Genomic DNA, 17,424 nt, shown 5'->3' with positions numbered 1-17,424 from the left:
ACAAGCATGTCGTATACACATTATGTAAAGTCACATTAACATTAATTTATTTTGTATGCCAGTAGGAAAGAAGAAATTTGAAAGAGCAGGAAGGAAGAAATTAAAATTTCCTATTTTCTTTAAAGCAACTGGCAGACTTTTTAATTGACAAAGAAAAGTCATCTGAGATGATACTAGACAAAAGCAAAGAAAAATTATCGAGGACAAATGTTAGTGTAGTATTTGAAATTGAATGGGGAAGCAAGCCACAAAGGTGATGGTTGATCCTGTCTTTTTTTATTGTTTGTTTTTTTTCCTCTTGCTCATGCTGTTAGAACAAAGCAACTGAGCCCACTGACAATCCCCAAAGAGGAGAGTTTTTACCAATAATTTATGAATAAACTGTCCTTCAAAGAAACTATCAAAGCAAATATTCCTGAAGCTCCATGTTAGTCACTCTCCCTCTGCTTTAACTCATGCTGGAGCTTGTAAGAGAGAAGCAGTGATTTTGGAAGTGACTGAATTCCTGAAGTTCCACTGAAATATGTTTCTGACTGGTAGACCTTATTTGAGATGGCAATTTTTACATTCCATGTATCCTTTTATTGAAAGTAAACTGTATTTGATGAGGGCATTATTAAGTCGATATATTTAACGTGTGTGTGTGTCAGAAGAAGGCGAGTAAGTGCTTCATGCATGTTTCAAATTGCCGTAAGCCATCACTGAGAAGTGCACTCCTTTCCCTTGAATACGTTTTCCCATCCCTCACTCCAGTGTCTGCTGTTCTGGCATAAACATTTATGTGGCCACATAGGGAGCCACATCTGACAGCTGAGAATTTAAAATGGATTTAGGAAAAAAGAAATGTGAGTGTTTCAAAGAAGGGTGTTGCTTATCTGAGTGGAAAGTGATTCAGCTTCACGTTGCCTAGAAGTCTGATAAGGGCTTTGCCAAACACAGACCTGGTGGCTAAAAGACTATTTCACACTTGAGCAGATGCCCAACCAATATTAATATTTACAAAGCAGAATGCAGCAGCCAGTAATGTGGTTGACTGCAGACTGAAATGCCTGATTGACTAACAGATAAATATGTTCTTAGAAGAAAGGGGAAGGTGAGAAAGGGGAATGATAATAATGGGCAACCTCAGAGGGACCCCCAGGGAATGGGGGGCTGTATCAGGGATAAACAGGGATATAGAAGTCGGTATCCTTCCCCAGCCCAGCAGCTACTTTCTCTGAATGTTATCTGAGGATACCAAATAGAATAGGAAATAGAACTGAGACTTAACCCACAGGTTAAGCATTTATAGTCTGTCCTGTGAATCATGGTAGGGAGATGCATTTGGGATGTGTTTCTGTAATGTGAAGATGGAGTGATTGTCTCTTTTTTGTCACTTCTGCCCTTATAGAGCTTTTGCAAGTATGCTATTAGCTTTTAATCTTTTTTTTTTTTTTTTCATTTTTATAACACAAGCCTGCATTTGAGGTGATTTCAAGAAAATGTTTAAGAAAGAACAGCTTAAAAACACTGAACGTTCTGGACATTTTGATTCTCTGGTACTGTCCAGTGTCCTGGGTGTTGAAAGACTATGAAGGTACCTCTGCTTACAAGGGCTAGAGTAGAAGCTGGAAGATGGATCTGTGATAAGGAACTCTCTTCCAGTGCTCAGCATTAATGAAGTAAACTTTCTGCCAGCACTAGTTAGGGGAAAGAGGCACCATAGTCTTGAGGGAGTTTCCAAGGGCAATATGATCAAATATCCTGCCTTTGATCATTCCCCTAACTCCTTTTTGGGATATATTGAGAGTATCACTAGGTAAGTCTTACTGACTTTCAAAGGCCAAATTTATAATTTGGTGGAGTTTAATATCAATTAACTATTTCTTTTAGGGAAAATACTGCATCTAATAGGTAACTAATAAGCATTTTTCATGGTCAGAACAAAATATTTTAGCTCTTAACTGAGAACCACTCAAAAATAATGAGTCAAAAAAGATAAGATCAGAGCTGAGCATGAACCGACTCTACAGTTTATAAATGAATGACAAGCACATCTGCCAGATGTTGCCAAGATGTTACTGAAATAAAGCAATTGGGGCTATTCACTGTAACAAGTAAAGTTATGAAAGAAGCATGCTTTTTATAAAAGCTGTACTCATTTGTCATGTATACAAATGCATTCAGTTCTGAGATTCCCCTTCAAGCATCAAAATTATTTTAAGTACCTACATTTTCAGATTTTGAGCAAGGTAAAAATATTTCTATAGGTGGAGAGAGAAAAAAATCAACCATTCTACATGTAAAATATTTTAGATCAAATTACTTTCATTTTGAAATGACAAAATCACTCAGTCATACTGCTACAAGTATAATGTTTTTATTTTATTGCTATTACTCTGCTGTTAGAGGAGAATGATATAGCACATGACTACCACTGAAGAATGTGATGATTTACCGAGAACTTAACATGGAGAGTGTGAAGCATCTGGTTGATTCTGGAAGTTTGTGTTGCCTGCTGGGAAATTGTCAGGTGACTTTACAGTATTCCTTTAGCTGGGATAGACTTTTAAATGTTTCTTCTAGGATTTTGCAGAAGACTGTGCAATCTGATTGTTAAACAGTGCTCTCTTCAGGGGTAAACAGGAGCTTTGACATCTTTGGCTGCAAAATATTGACCTAGTGATATAACCCAGAAATGGATAAATCTGTCATGCATAATACTTGGTGGGTGGATATTGGCAGTATTGGTGGTTTTCTGACTGAATCTTTTGCTACAGATTCAGCTTGTATCTTATCTATTCCAAACTTTTCTATGCCAAATTTTTCATTTTCTTCTATGTCCAGCAGTGCATTAATGTCATAGCCATCTCTAACTTCACAAAGAAAAATACCATCTTCAGTATTGGACTCTGCAGTTGGATATGAAAAGTAGTGGTCCTTCCTGTCATCTTTAGCTTATCTGCCTAGAAAAGACCAGAATTTTCAGATTAATATATTTAATAAAAAGCTGTGGTCACTTCATTGGTTTTACTGGAATCCAATTGCCTATGTCAGAATTTCCCTGTCTCTCTCCTATTTAAGTACTGTTTGGCCTAGCACAAAACTCAACTGGAAAAGTAACATATGAAAGAATGTGGGTTGGTAATTTGTTCAAAACAAGATTCAGGTGAAATATCAAAAGAATTCAAGCTGGGCACAGATGATTTATTATTCACAGATGATTATATGTCATTCCATATAACAAAAATAGTTCCCTATGTATATATATAAATTAGTCTTTTAATGTCATGAATAATGTTAGTATTTAAAATACAGCTTGACTGGAAAAGAGCAATGAAATTTTCCTCATTGATTTATGTCACTCATTCTACTGCACCCTTTCTAGAAGTTAGTTTAACATCAGGTGGAAGTAAATGTGACAGTAAAATATTTTTATGTTGTTGTGTTCTTTTTTGTCTTTTGAGACAAAGCACTTCTCACTTACAAGCATGTGGCCCTAATCTGAAAGATGAATTGGTTCATTCACTTCAAGTACCACATAACCATTCACACACCATCAAGCTTAACACCATTAAAGGGTAATTTCCCCTGTGGGAACTATGCCCAATACAGATGCCATCACTACACAGTGTCTTTTTATCTTTCCATGGCAGGTAAGGAGATTTAAATAAGTCTTCATCAAGAGTGCAATCACAGACATATTCTTCCTATTGAAATATCCATGAAATAGAAAATAAACACTCCTAATAAACTTAGTACTCCAAAACATTACCAAGAAGACTTCAGTGTACAGTTCACACTTTGAAATTTTGTGTTGAAATCAAAGCATGTGAGATGCCTCATGGGCTTGGCAGTAGAGGGCAGGAAATATTGTGGGATAATTTGCATGTCCTATTAAATTCTGAATGTAGTAAAACAGTTCCAAGTAATCAAGGAGTATATTTTGCCTTCATCTCTTATAATCATCATTTCTTTTTCATTTTCTCATAATTTCTTTAGTTTATTATTATGGGTTCTATATTCTATCAAACTTGATAATTAAGTCTGTGGTGAGATTTTCTTTAGAACATAATATTCAAGTGTTTTTCCTCAAATATTTGGGGACTAAAGTTTTATCTGCAGTAATTTTGCCTGGTTTCATCTAAAGATGAATTGTCTAGGGATGCCAATAAAAATATGCTTTCTGGGTAAAGTACTGAAAAGTTATCGAAATCTTTTTTTAAATTTTTTCTTTAAGAACAGACGGTATTTTTTAACCTTATTTTCACCATTAAATTGCTTTTCCTCTTAGGTCTTATTTTCATTCTGACTAGAATGAACAGGATTTATTTTTTAATTAATTTTGTGTAACTTAAGGTCACAGACCATGTTGTCTTTGACTTAAATGGGGTCAACATTTATGTCTAAAACTTTTAAAAAAATTGTTTTCAGGTTTGGACTCACAGCTCAGAATCATCTTATTAGTGAAGCCAAACCAATTTACGTGCCCTGTAGATATGAAGTTTTTCCAGAGGATAGGGCATGTTTACAAAAGTGTTTTGATAAAATATGAGTAACCTAAGTGCCATTCATGTCAGGGAAGCCCTGCTGAGATTTGCAAGCCCCTCTGTGGCAGTCACGTTTGCAAGCCAACATGCTTGGCTTTCTTAAATCACATAAAATTCAGGTTCTGCTCAAAGTATGGAAGTTGACATGTCAACAATGCTGGCCTTTTACCCCAGAGTTCAGGACTTAGCACAGTAATAAGTCAAAGCCTCACAGATACTAATTCTCCCTTATGCCTGCGGGAAGTTAGCTTACTTCTTCCAAATGAATATTTTACCCTGAAGAAATTGAAAGTGAAAGGGACATTTTTTGGGGGGTTTTGAAGCTATTCTAATTTGCATTGACTATGGTCAAGGCTCAGCTGGGTCAAAAAACATGAAAGTGTGAGCATTTGGCTATCCATAGCAATGCATTACTCATCCCAAAGGAGAAAGAAAATAGGAAAGGCTGAATTTCAGTCCTCCTTTCTCAAAAATACTCTGCTATTATATACTAAGCATTCTTTGGATCAAGACTTTAATTCAAGAACTGGTTTGAAATTTTGTACCAGATGAAACCCAAATTGGAAACTGAATGGCTTTTTTTTTTTTTACTTGAAGCAATTTGAAGCCACATAGCACAAGGACTCCTACACAAAATTTTATTCCACAGAAATTTCTGTGCTGAACTCTTCAGTTTTTCCCATAAGTGCAAGCTGTCTAGAGCAGAGCTTGTCAAGAGCACTTAGATATTTCTCACATTATATACTCAGTTATTAGTGTTGTTTGTTTGGTACGTTCATAATGGATGAAATTCATCCATGGCCAGAGGGACAGCCATGGACTTCACTCCACTTAATTCACGTGTAGGCCTGCATATTAGCCTTAAAATTGACATTTAATGGGACATGACCTTCCTTCTCCCCTCCTCTTCCATCCCCCAGAACTAATTTAGATGTAAATTTTGATAACTAAAATTAGTAGTAAAGTTTCCTTGACAAACTGTATGGAGTTAAATCCGCATAAACTCTCACTGCTAGGTCCAAGCAATTGATTTTGTACTGCATTAAATAGGACGGAGTGCAGCAGTCAGGAAGCACCTTGTGAATTTGCCGGCCATAAAGGTCCAGTTTTAAGCCACAGCTCTAGTGGTAAGAGTCAAGCTGAATCCTGTGCAGGTATTGAAGTGAATTCATGTGTCAAGCTGAGCTCTTAAGAACAGGATTTTCTTCTAAAACTGGAAATACCATTAATATGCCACTGAAAATGTCAGGGGTTTAGAGCTATCCTTTCAGATCTCTTAAAAGTAATCTTTTTTATAAATAAAGTGAAATTAGACATAAAAGGTAATCATTTACCGTTGAAATGTGATATTAAGTACTCAAACTTATGGTAATGAAAGTGTTCCCACAGTAGCCATAATCTGTCATCAGATTTCACAGGTGACTTTTCTCTAAGATTTCAGTTTAGTGTAATACTTCCAGTCTTGGTGAAAGGTAATAAAAAACCTAGATATATTAGATGAGTAAGTCATCAGTGTGAGATTTGATGAGTACTTTTTTCTGTGACTGTATATTAATTATAGTTAATTTTACTTAGATTCTAAAGATTAAATCATAAAACACAATATGTTTCATCTTACTTTCACTCTGTCTTTGAGGTAATTTTGAGATAGCAGGTGGAGGAGAAGTTCATTCAGGATTTTAACCTATCTGTGTTCCAGACTAAAGGTCCTGTGTAGCCCCTAAAAATAAGGACTTTTCACTATGTGAAAGAGTGTGGAAAAAATTGCTTTTAAGTAAAGTCAAGGACAAATCACAAATTGCAAAAATTATGAATCAAACTGCAAATAATATTGTTGAATTAGATGTAATTCTTTGTGCAGATACAAATAAAAGTAACTTTTGTTCTCATTGCTGTTATGTTCCTGAGCCATCCAATATAGTATCAGTTTAAAACCCTCCTGTTTTCATTTTATATTAAATCAACTAGAAAAATGAAATTTATTTAGTTTCAGTACTTGACATCATAATTTTGTTAACAAATTTGCTTCAATTTTTTGAAGATGTTTTTGAAAGAAAAAATGTTTTTAAAGATGTTTGTTGAAGTTCTCAATAAATATAAAGTATTTACAAAAAGTTTTTTGTTTATGCAAGAGTTAGTTTTGTTTATGGCTATATAATTTCAAAGGAATTGATTTAATTAATTGTGTTATTTCATTAATTCAATAGACTGTATCTGAGTTTAAGTACATTTGAAGAAATAGGAAAGTATGAAGATAAAATACCCTGAAGAACTTTGTTTTCACTAAAATTACATCACCAAAAGACTCAAGATTTTGGGTTTGTTGGCTTGATATTTTAATTGGTTTAGGTTTTTACTTAAATCAGCAAACAGGCTTTATTTTATAGTGCTAGCAAGGGAATTGATAAAACTCAAATCAGTTCACTTCTTTTATGCATATGTTATGAAACAACAGTACAAGATAGCATCTTTTCAGCAGATTTCATCTTTCTTGATTGAGATGGTACATACTGAACACATATAAAGTGTTGGTTATGGTTTTTTCCCAAATTTCTGTTTTTATATCAGCTTCAACTCTTATCTACATGTGTTGCATCCAGCTATAGCCATTGTACTCCAGAGCTAAGATTTTCCATTATTCATTTCAACACAGTAGTTACTAAAATAGCTAACTGCAGCAATCTATGCATATGTTCACAACTTCTTTTACATTCTGCAGTAAAAATAAACTGAATTATAAACAAAAAAAATTATCTTTGAAATGCTGTAGGAAAAAAGTAGCTGAGTGAGGAAGTTAATTCATGCATCTCACATGTGCATACAGGAAACCAGGTATTTGACCGAAGAAAGAGGAGAATCATAAAGAATGATTTGGGTTGAGAGGGACCTTTAAAGGCCGTCTAGTCCAAGCCCACCCTGCAATGAGCAGTGACATCTTCAACTACATAAAATTGCTCAGAGTCCCATCCAGCCTGACCTTGAATGTTTCCAGGGATGGAGCATGGAGAGGTGGTGCAATTCAAAATTATACAAGGTAGAAAAGGGTTACAAGCATCGCAGGTCACTGGGCCTGATGGTGTTCCTGTAAAAGGCAGTATATATGCAAAAAATCGTAGTCATGTTAGACAGTATCTCCATTGTAAGCCCCCCCTACATTCTCCCTTTCCTAATCCCACCTTTCCCTTTTATCCTATATCCTATTACCCCCAGTGTATTCCCAATCCGTTTTTTCATCCATGGTTTCCTCACAAAACCATGCTTTTGCCAATTGTTTCCCCAAAAATCCCTTTCCAATGCCGAGTGGGGGATGAAAAGGGGGAGGGAAGAAGTTAAACCCTCTCCTGCCTCAGTTTCCCCACAAAGCATGCTCAGAGAGTTCTGTCTCCCTTCTGTCAGCCCTAAGATGTTCCACAGAATCTGTTTAGACATTTAAAGGCTCAGGAGGGTGGCTTGTTTTGTTTTGAAACTGTTCTTGTTATGTTTATCCAGTTGTTTTCATTCTCCTTTTATTAAAGTAAAACGGGTGAGGTGTTGGGGTCCCTCCCCCGCCGTGTGGCCCTGGGAGAGGGGCCCTGAGGGCACAGACACGGGGTTTCCCTGCCCCTGCTCAGCCTCGTTCCCATGGGTTGGTTTGTGTTCCCTGCGCGGGCAGAAGGACCCTTGGTCCCGTGACTGGAGCAGTTCCTGGGCAGAGCTCCGGCCATGCGGCTGGAGAAATAAACATCTCTGAAACAGCTAGCAAGAATCTGTCTGTCCGTATATATTTCCTTTCCACGGGACTCCTGGTTTGATATATGCGTGTTGCAGGATCCCCACTGCAACAGGGGCATCCACCACCTCTCTGGGCAACCTGTTCCAGTGCCATATCACCCTCATTGCAAAAAACTTTCTTCCTTATATCTAGTCTAAATTTACCCTCTTTTAGTTTAAAATAGTTATTCCTTGTCCTATTGCAACAGGCCCTGCTAAAAAGCCTCTCCTCATCTTTCTTGTAGTTCCTTTTGGACTGGAGGGCTGCAGAACCTTCAGTTCTCTAGGCTGAACTAACTCCCTCAGCCTGACTTCCTAGGAGAGGTGCTCCATCCCTCTGATCATCCTTGAGCCCTCCTCTGGACTTGCTCTAACAGGTCAATGTTCTTCCTGTGCTGGGACCCCAGAGCTGGATGCAGCACTGCAGGTGGGGTCTCACCAGAGCAGAGCAGAGGGGCAGAATCCCCTCCCTGGCCTTGCTGCCCACGGTGCTCTGGATGCAGCCCAGGATACAATTGACTTTCTGAGCTACAAGCATGTTAAGATCCAATGAGAGATGCCTCTGCCTGAATTAAGATGCACATGAGTCCATACCAAAGTCAATAATACAGATTTTATTTAACAGTAAATGTGAGGTAGAGAGATAGAAATAAATAGAAAAGAGACGGGGAGGAGAGAGAGAGATCAAGCAGAAGATGGTCACCACCCATGGATCCAGCATCATCCTGTTGGTCCTTCTTCAACCTGGACTTCTTGGTGGTGAGGGTCCCAAGGTGGTTAAAAACTTTTTAGTGTCACAGCAGCAGGAACAGTAACACAAGTAATCATACAGCATCCAGTAGCTATCCCAACCCGTAAAATGTAAATCCAATTGCAATCAGAGCGCACATTGCCAGGTCATGTCCAGCCTCTCATCCACCAGCATCCCCAAGTCCTTCTCAGCAGAGCTGGTTGTGATCTGTTCATCCTCCATCCTGTGTTGGTACTGGAGGTTGCCCAGACCCAGGTGGAGCACCTTGCACTTGACCTTGTTAAACTTCATGGGATTTCCATGGGCCCTCCTCTAGGACTTGTCCAGGTCCCTCAGGATGGTGTCCCATCCTTCAGGCATGTCAGCTGCAGCACTCAGCTTGGTGCCATCTGCAAATTTGCTGAGAGTGCACTCGATTAATCTATGAATCTTCTATTTCATCTTCATCTGTGTCATTGATGAAGACATTAAACAGGTCTGGTCCCAGTAGACCCTAGAGGGACACCACTTGTCACTGATGCCCATCTGAATATTGAACAATTGACCCCCACCTCTTCACCCTCTGGATGGAACCATCCAACCAATGCCTTACCCATCAAACAGTCCACCCATCAAATCCATCTCTCTCCAATTTAGAGGGAAGGATGCTGTGAAAAACCATGTCAAAGGCCTAAGAGAACTCCAGATAGGTGACATCCATGGCTCTTACCATGTCCGCTGATATAGTCACTGCACCATAAAAGGCCCCTAGGTTTGTGAGGCAGGATTTGCTCTTGGTGCAGCCAAGTTATGGAGCACTCAGGTTAATTGGATTTGAATATGATTTCTTTTGTTTTAAGGCTGTTGTACTAATATTTAAGAAAATAAGTGTATACAAAAATTCAAATATAGACAAGTAGAATATCATTATTTTTTGCTTTTCATGTTTCCAGTGTAGTATTTTTCTCTGATGCAGGAGGTAGAGCTAAAAGAATCTTCAAATAGTTATTCAGACTGTGCTTTATGAATATCTGCAGCAATTTATGTAAATACATGGTTACAATTTTCAGCCAACAGTTTGTGGTCACTGGATGGTTTGCCGTGGTGTTTGGCATGTTCATTCGTTGACTGGAGCTCTGTTGCTTTGTTATTGTTTGATCAGGAATTCAGAGAGAATTTGTTCTGGTTTCTGTTTTGGTTGTCATGACTGATAAAAGCAATTTTCACTTCAGAGAATTAAGTTTATAAGTTTCTAGATAATTTTCCATGCATATTTTCTTCTGATTGAAAGGGATTCTTTTAGTTGTCGGTTCTCTCTTGTTGGGTAAAATCTGTGCCAAGAGCAACACAGATGAGGAATAAGTACAGTCAAAGTAAATATAATATGCCTTCCTGATTAGAGAAATATCTTTGACATATTCTTTCGAGTCTACTAGACTTGGGAGTCTAGTAGCCACCTGTGCTGGTTTTGGCTGGGATAGAGCTAATTTTCCTCTCAGTGGCTTGAACTGTGTTTTGGATTTGTGCTTTGTTATCAACAGGGTTGATAACACAGAGATGTTTTTGTTATTGCTGAGCAGGGCTTACACAGAGCCAAGGCCTTTTCTGCTTTTCATGCAGCCAGGCTGCTGAGGAACTTGGGTTGCATAGGAGACTAGGAGGAGACACAGCCAAGACAGGTGACCCCAACTGACCAAACAGATATTCCAGACCATGTGACATCATGCTCTGTATATAAAGTGGGTGGAAGAAGGAGGAAGAGGGGGGACATTGGGAGTGATGGTGTTTGTCTTCCCAAGTCACTGTTACATGCAATGGGGTCCTGCTTTCCTGGAGATTCTTGAACACCTGCCTGCCCATAGGGAACAGGGAATTAATTCCTTGTTTTGCTTCACTTGTGTGTGCAGCTTTTGCTTTCCCTATTAAACTGCCTTTATCTCAACCCATGAGTTCTCTGGCTTTTACCTTTCTGATTCTCTCCCGGATCCTGCTTGTGGGGGAGTGAGCAAGTGGCTACGTGGTACTTGATTGCTGGCTGGGGTTAAACCATGACACCACCATACTTAAGGTGATGAGTAAGCCCAGGTAAAGGGCTAGCTCACTTTCTATATTTCTATGAGAGTTGCAGCCACATAAGAGCATTAAAGGAAAAAGAATTTGGAAGTTCAATGTCTACTGGAACTGCCTGGAGGAGAAGTGCTACCTGGGGGCTATTTGGAGAGCTGGGCAGTGGAGAAGGCAACTGGCCATATCTTTGCAGAGGAAAATAATTTGGATAGGACCAAAATGCAGTGACTCACTTCAGCCTCTCTGAGCTGGGCAATCAGCAGGTGGTGGAGGTCCTGGAGCAGGCAGGAGCATGAGAGACCGGTTGTAAGTCAGTGATGTTTTTTAGTGTTACATGTGGACTTGGCAGTGTCAGGTTAACAATTAGACTTGATGATCTTAAAGGTTTTTTCCAACCTAAATATGATTCTATGTGCACAGTGGAGCAAATATACTTTCTCTGAGTTTTTAAGAACTATTCTGCACTCCTGGAAAATAAGTAGTTTCATGTAGACTGAACTACTTAAATGTCTTTAAGGTATTCTGGAATGGCTGAGGAGGTACAGTGGAGAGTGTGGCAGCACAAAGGGCAATAAGGAGATGTTTTCTGAATTAGAAATTTAGCTAAATTTGTCTGATAATCCCTGATGTTGAAAATTAAACAAATATTTTGTAGATCTTTTTCTATATATTTTAAAATTCTACTGGGTTTCAGCAGGCAGAAAATACAGTAAGGAAAACCTCTCCTGTAGCAGAACTGTTGCATCTGTTAATAACATACTACTGAGAAAGCAGTGCAGAGGCATATAAAGAATTCTTTGTGAGGGAGGATTTGTTAATTTGTAAAAGGAAAGGTGTGGGAGAAACTTGTGTTTCGATTAAAGTCATTGTGAATTTAGGCAATTCAGTGGAGCATACAGAACTCAGTGCTGTGAAGTACTGAACCTCAGGGCTGTAATCCAAAAAAGCATTTAAATATCTGCCTATTGTCATGCTCCTGAATAATCTTATAGCAGGAAATGGATCTTTTTATATTCTTGAAGGTGTATTTCAGTGGGATTTTTTGAAATAGATCCTTAGTACATTGCGGGTTTGAGCCCATGAGAAGCAAGGAGTACCAATAAAGAGCTAAGTACAAAGTAACCAACAAGAAATAACATCTTGATATACGAAGTTGCAGCAAAAAAAATGGGCAGGAAAGAGACTTGAAGACTACTGAGTATTGCTAACAATAAGCTTTAGTTTCTTAGTCTTAGAGTGAGTTGTTATATTTGAAGAAGCCAAGATTGTAAACTAGATTAGATATTGACGTTAATCATGTTACTGAAAATCAGAGTAACAATACTGAAATCACTGTCTGATTAACTACTCAGTTTTCTAATTGCATGCTGCAAGGCCAGAGTAGTTCCATAATGCCAGCTGACTCTCAATTTAGCATATTCATATAATCATTTGAGGTATGAAATGAAATGCCAGATACAACAATAGAAGGAAGGCATGTAAATTTATTTAAGAAGGTGATCATATTTCTGAAAGAGAAAGAGGAGGGAAATCGCTGCAGCCATGTGTTAAATATTTGGGTTGAATATAATGAAGTAGAAAATTGCTTGTGTTTTTCACTCTGCATAATGTAAGTACAAGCCTGTAGGATTGTTGTCTCTCTTTGGCTCTTGATTATTCATGGGTTTCTCTAGATGGACTATAGAAATAGGACACAGCATCCTGGGATGCTGGCTAAAACAAAAGAAAAGCATTGTTGAATGCTGCTTTTGTTAGACTAATCTTTATTTTCCTCTGTGTATTGCTTTGGTTTCCCCCCTCCCCCATCTCATAAAATATTGCAATCTTCTTAGGTTCCTTTGAGTCAAAGAACTGCACTGTCAAAAAGACCACTGGAGTGTTCATATTCCTTCTGCATTCTTTGTAATTGTAATTGCATTTCTAATTTGTAATTCTGAACAACACAATGCTAAGTGAATCAAAAATCTTACAACTCTGTCCCAATGACTCAAGGTAGAGCTGTCATACCCTGAGTTTTATTACTGGCAAAGGCTGTTAACTGATGCTGGTGGTGTCTGGATAAACTGTAAAGATAATCTAGTTTTCATAAGATATTTAGATACCTAACCTGTTTGAACAATTTCAGGATTTGTAGCAAACACACAACTGCCACTGAATCCCCACTTTACATTTTCATTGAGATCCTTAAATATCGTTGAAATTTTTCCCTTTGGTCCAATCCAACATCCCTTGAGCTCCGTAGATATTTCTGTCATCTTTAGATAGTGTCCTAAATTAAGATTGTGGTGTTTGTATGATGTCAGCGTAGTATCATTTCACTTCACAGCTGGAGTTTTGAAATAAGGCTTCAAAACTGAAAATGTTTGTACAGATTTAGTGGCTACCACTTAATTTTCACATTCATATTCTGCTTAAGACTTCAAAGCAAAAATGATATATGGAGGGAATAAGAGCCTAGATCTGATTTTCAGGCGTGTGAATTGCTGAGCAGTGCCTGCCAAGAGGCTGGTGGGCCTCTCCCCCTGCAATGGCAGAATGCCTCTTTACCCATAACTTCATAACCTCCTTTTCCCTGCCAGCCTGTGTGGTAGGAGGTGTACAGCTGAATTCTGAGCCTGCATCAAGGCAAGTCTGGGGTAACAACTGACAGTAAGAAGGGTGGTGAAATCACTACAGGATAAAAAAACCCAAAACTGTAAAGACTCTGTAGTGAGAAATCTCTCTGTTATCCTAGGTTTAATACTCCTTTTTCTGTCCAGGGCTTCTGCAGAATTGACATCTGCAGATGCCAATATCAGTAGACTGTTCAGGGAAGGTGAATTAAGAGCTTCCAAAAAAATTAAAATCTAAGCCCTGAAATATTTTTATTCAAGTGGAGAGCTTTCAAATTGTACAGTAGTATTTCCTTTATACAACAAAATCTTATTTATCATCATAAACTTCTTGCAGTGTAATAGCAAGCTAGCTCATTTAAACTTGTGTGCAAGGATTTGCAGTGCAGCTAATCTGTGAGCATTATGCATGTTTCCTTACCTGGATTCTCAGGCAGGCAGTGAAGTTACTCTTGCTGTAAACATATTTAGGAGTGGGAATTCTGAGGACCAGACCTTCAATTTGTGTACCAGTTGTGTATAGCTTTTTTGCCTACAAGGAAATGACACCAACTTTTGTCAGCTGAGACTATGAATCGCATTTTTCTAATGGTGTCTGATCAGTTTTCTGTGTAAAGCAGTGCTTGCTTAATACTTTTTCTCTCCTGCCTTGTATTAGGGCCCCCCCAGCGAACCGTTTCCCCCAAACAAGACCATGAAGAAAGGAAGCACGACAAAGTCTTGGACAAGGGCAGTGAAAGTGGGACTTCCTGTAACGAGTTGTCCACCTCAAGCTGTGACAGCCACTCGGAAGCGAGCACCCCTCAAGAAAATGCCACCAGCACTCAGCCATCCACAGCTCACCAGCCAAATACTCTGACTTTGGATCGTCCGTCTAAGAAGGCCCCAGTGCAGTGGATGCCACCACCAGACAAACGCAGGAACAGTGAACTCTTTCAAACTCTCATTAGCAAGTCCAGAGAAACAAATCTTTCCAAAAAGAAGGTGTGTGAGAAGCTGAGTGTTGAGGAAGAAATGAGAAAATGTATTCAAGATTTTAAAAAAATCCACATTCCAGATTACTTTCCAGAGCGCAAACGTCCCTGGCAGTCTGAACTGTTACAGAAATATGGGTTATAGTAATCAACTCTTTCCTGACATATCTCTGGAGCATTTGATGTTTATTACATTGCCGCTAACTTACTGATGTCCTCCTCCTGGCCGACTCTGCCACCAGAGCTATTCCTGCTGCTTATTTCTTTCTGTGAACAGTGGATGTTGGATAGTACATGTTTTTCTTTAAAAAATATATATAAAAAGATAGAAACTTAAAAAATGCAAAAAGTGTCTCATCTAAACCACTTCATAATAGCAAAGAAAATAAGTGCATGGTCAAGAAAGATGGTTTTCAAACCTTAGTCAGTTGAGCTTCATTATTGTTTTGGAACTTAACAGATAAAAATCTCAATCGTCAGTTAACACCTCATTTTATGTCACCATTAAAAATGACTCAGACTTGCTAAGGACAAAGAGAAACAGGGTTTAAAATTCAGTTGAACTGGTTTTGGAACTAATTCCCAACGTTCTCTCAATGTTAATGCAATAAAGCAAATACCTATTTTGCATGAGCACAATGTTACAAATAAATCACACAAGAACAAGAGGTTGTCTGTTGCTTGGAGAATTACTTGTTTGATACCGAGCCTATAAACGTAAAATGTCTAAGGGATTGAATTTACTTTGTTCTGGATCTGTGATTTTTTTGTGTGTACAGTGTTCTGTATGTAAGGATGGTGTAAATATGCCTTATATAGTTTTATTATTGCACCAACAACATTCATCTATTAGTGCTTGTCAGGATTATTTCTGTGAAATGCAAATTTATGGCAGATTGTGAAAACTGGTTTGATGGTCTGAAAGTTTTTGTTATGTTAGTAGCTAAAAATGGAGAAAAATAAAAGAGACTTTAATGTATTTATTAAAAGAACCATCTGGTAGATTTTCTTGGCTGTTGTTATCTCCTCTCCTTTTTAAATAGAATCAAGCAAGTTTTTACTTTTTGTTCAATATTTTCATAACTACTCTGCTGGAAAACAAAACAAAACAAAACAAAACAAAAAACATATTTGAAGAGTGGGAAGAAATATTCGGGGTAGTGCCATTTAATTGGAACTGCCATACAGACTCTAAGAGACTTACACTAAGAAGCAGCAGGGGATGAACTAAAAAATTGAGTGGTTTTACAAACAGAGCGGAAAGCAGTTCCAATTTGACAAGTTCACAAAAAGCAGCTTAGAAATAGAAGATTTAAAATACCACAGCAGAGTGTGCTACATTTACAAATGAAAAGTTTCTGTGAATAGTCAGCTCTGTATGGCAAACCTGTTATCTCAGCCCAGATACGGGAAAATAAATTCCTTTCTCATAACAGGAACACCAAGAAGACAACTGTGGTTCAGACAGCTATAGCTGAAATGGGTAAGGCCTGCTGGCATTCACAAAAGAGCTGCTGAGTTCTTACAGACTTGAAATTATTGCTGTGAGCACACAAATGCACACGTACACATTTAGAAGGGTTAATCTCCATACATGTTCTGTAGCACTAACTGCACAGTTGTGTCAGACGAGATGTTTTACATTTTATGGTAGTTTTAACTGGTTTAGCTAAAGAGGACTTCTTGTATTATAATTTCCAGGGTGATTCCTGATACCTGTATTACTTTTTAGTCCTCTACAAAGCCACTTTAAAAAACTTGTAATAGTAGCTCAGCAACTTCATTCACCAATTTTTTTCTTAACCTATCTAGAACTGGTTGTTCTCCTATTCAGTTAATCACCTGGCTTCAACATCTTTTTACAACATTTTAATAACCTGAAAGAGTGTTCCCTGGATAAGTCTAGTCTGAAGTGATGCAGACCAGTATGAAATCACTTGGCTTCTCAGGTTTGCCTTTATGTTCCTTGCTTGCTTTTTCCTGGTCCAAAAGATCTGTTCTTTCTTTTGAAAGTTTAATGCTTCTTAGACGAGTTTAGTATTTACTTTCTATCTTTTCTAATCTTTGGCTTCCTAGTCTTTACCTGATGAAATTCCAACTGTTTAACCATTAATCCTCTGGTGGGTACAATTCTAGTTTTACTTAGTCCAAAGTTAGACTAATACTGAGAGCTTTGTTTCCATCTGGGATTATACATTTTAGATGCAGATAGCATCTTGAGCGTTCCCAGTAAACCTTTCTGTTGAGCTTGGAGGTTTGTTTTGCCTTCCTAGTTATTCTCAGTACTCCAGGAAGTAACTGCCTGAGGTATGCTTAGGTGATTTTTTTGACCTGTCTATTGGTTTTAATTTGTCAGTATATAAATATTTTTATGAGCTTTTTTTATCTTTTATTATACTGCCTAAAATTCCTCAAAACATATTGATTTGTTCTTGAGGAGACCAGAGTATTGTGATAATATGTATCTTGATACATGTGTAACATAAGATTTTTGATAACCTTAACCACTTTCCATGTGTTCATGAGGCATGTGAGTGATGTGGCAGATGAATGACATTACTGTTACTTGGTAACCACAGTGGCATCTTAAGACAAAGTGTTTTGGTTTTGGAATTACACTCTCCTTCTTTCAGAGTGAAAAATTCCAGTGTGTTGTAGTCAGAGAGAGAGGGGACCAGCCACAGGTCACGTGAATCCCTCAGTCATATTCTAATTCCGTCACACTTTGCTTCCAGTTCACCCAGTTAGAGCTCCAACCCTAT

The 17,424-nt window shown here is 38.1% G+C and overlaps 1 protein-coding gene across 2 annotated transcripts in view; it reads left to right on the top strand.

The window, feature by feature from the left end:
- KCTD8 (potassium channel tetramerization domain containing 8) overlaps positions 1 to 17,424 on the top strand; it is a 153,988-nt gene that overhangs the window by 78,475 nt on the left and 58,089 nt on the right. The window contains exon 2 of one of the 2 annotated variants that reach the window (XM_032109851.1): positions 14,347 to 15,666. The exons of the other annotated variant lie outside the window; for it this stretch is intronic. Within the exon in view, the coding sequence (XP_031965742.1) occupies positions 14,347 to 14,807 (461 nt within the window). The 3' untranslated portion in view covers positions 14,808 to 15,666. Of the gene's footprint in view, positions 1 to 14,346; positions 15,667 to 17,424 lie in introns of those variants that run through there. 2 annotated transcript variants of the gene reach the window in all.

This window comes from Corvus moneduloides, chromosome 5, assembly GCF_009650955.1.
Source record: "Corvus moneduloides isolate bCorMon1 chromosome 5, bCorMon1.pri, whole genome shotgun sequence".
NCBI lineage: Eukaryota > Metazoa > Chordata > Aves > Passeriformes > Corvidae > Corvus > Corvus moneduloides.
Note: the sequence above shows the minus strand (reverse complement) of the source record. Positions and strands in the feature narration are given on the sequence as shown.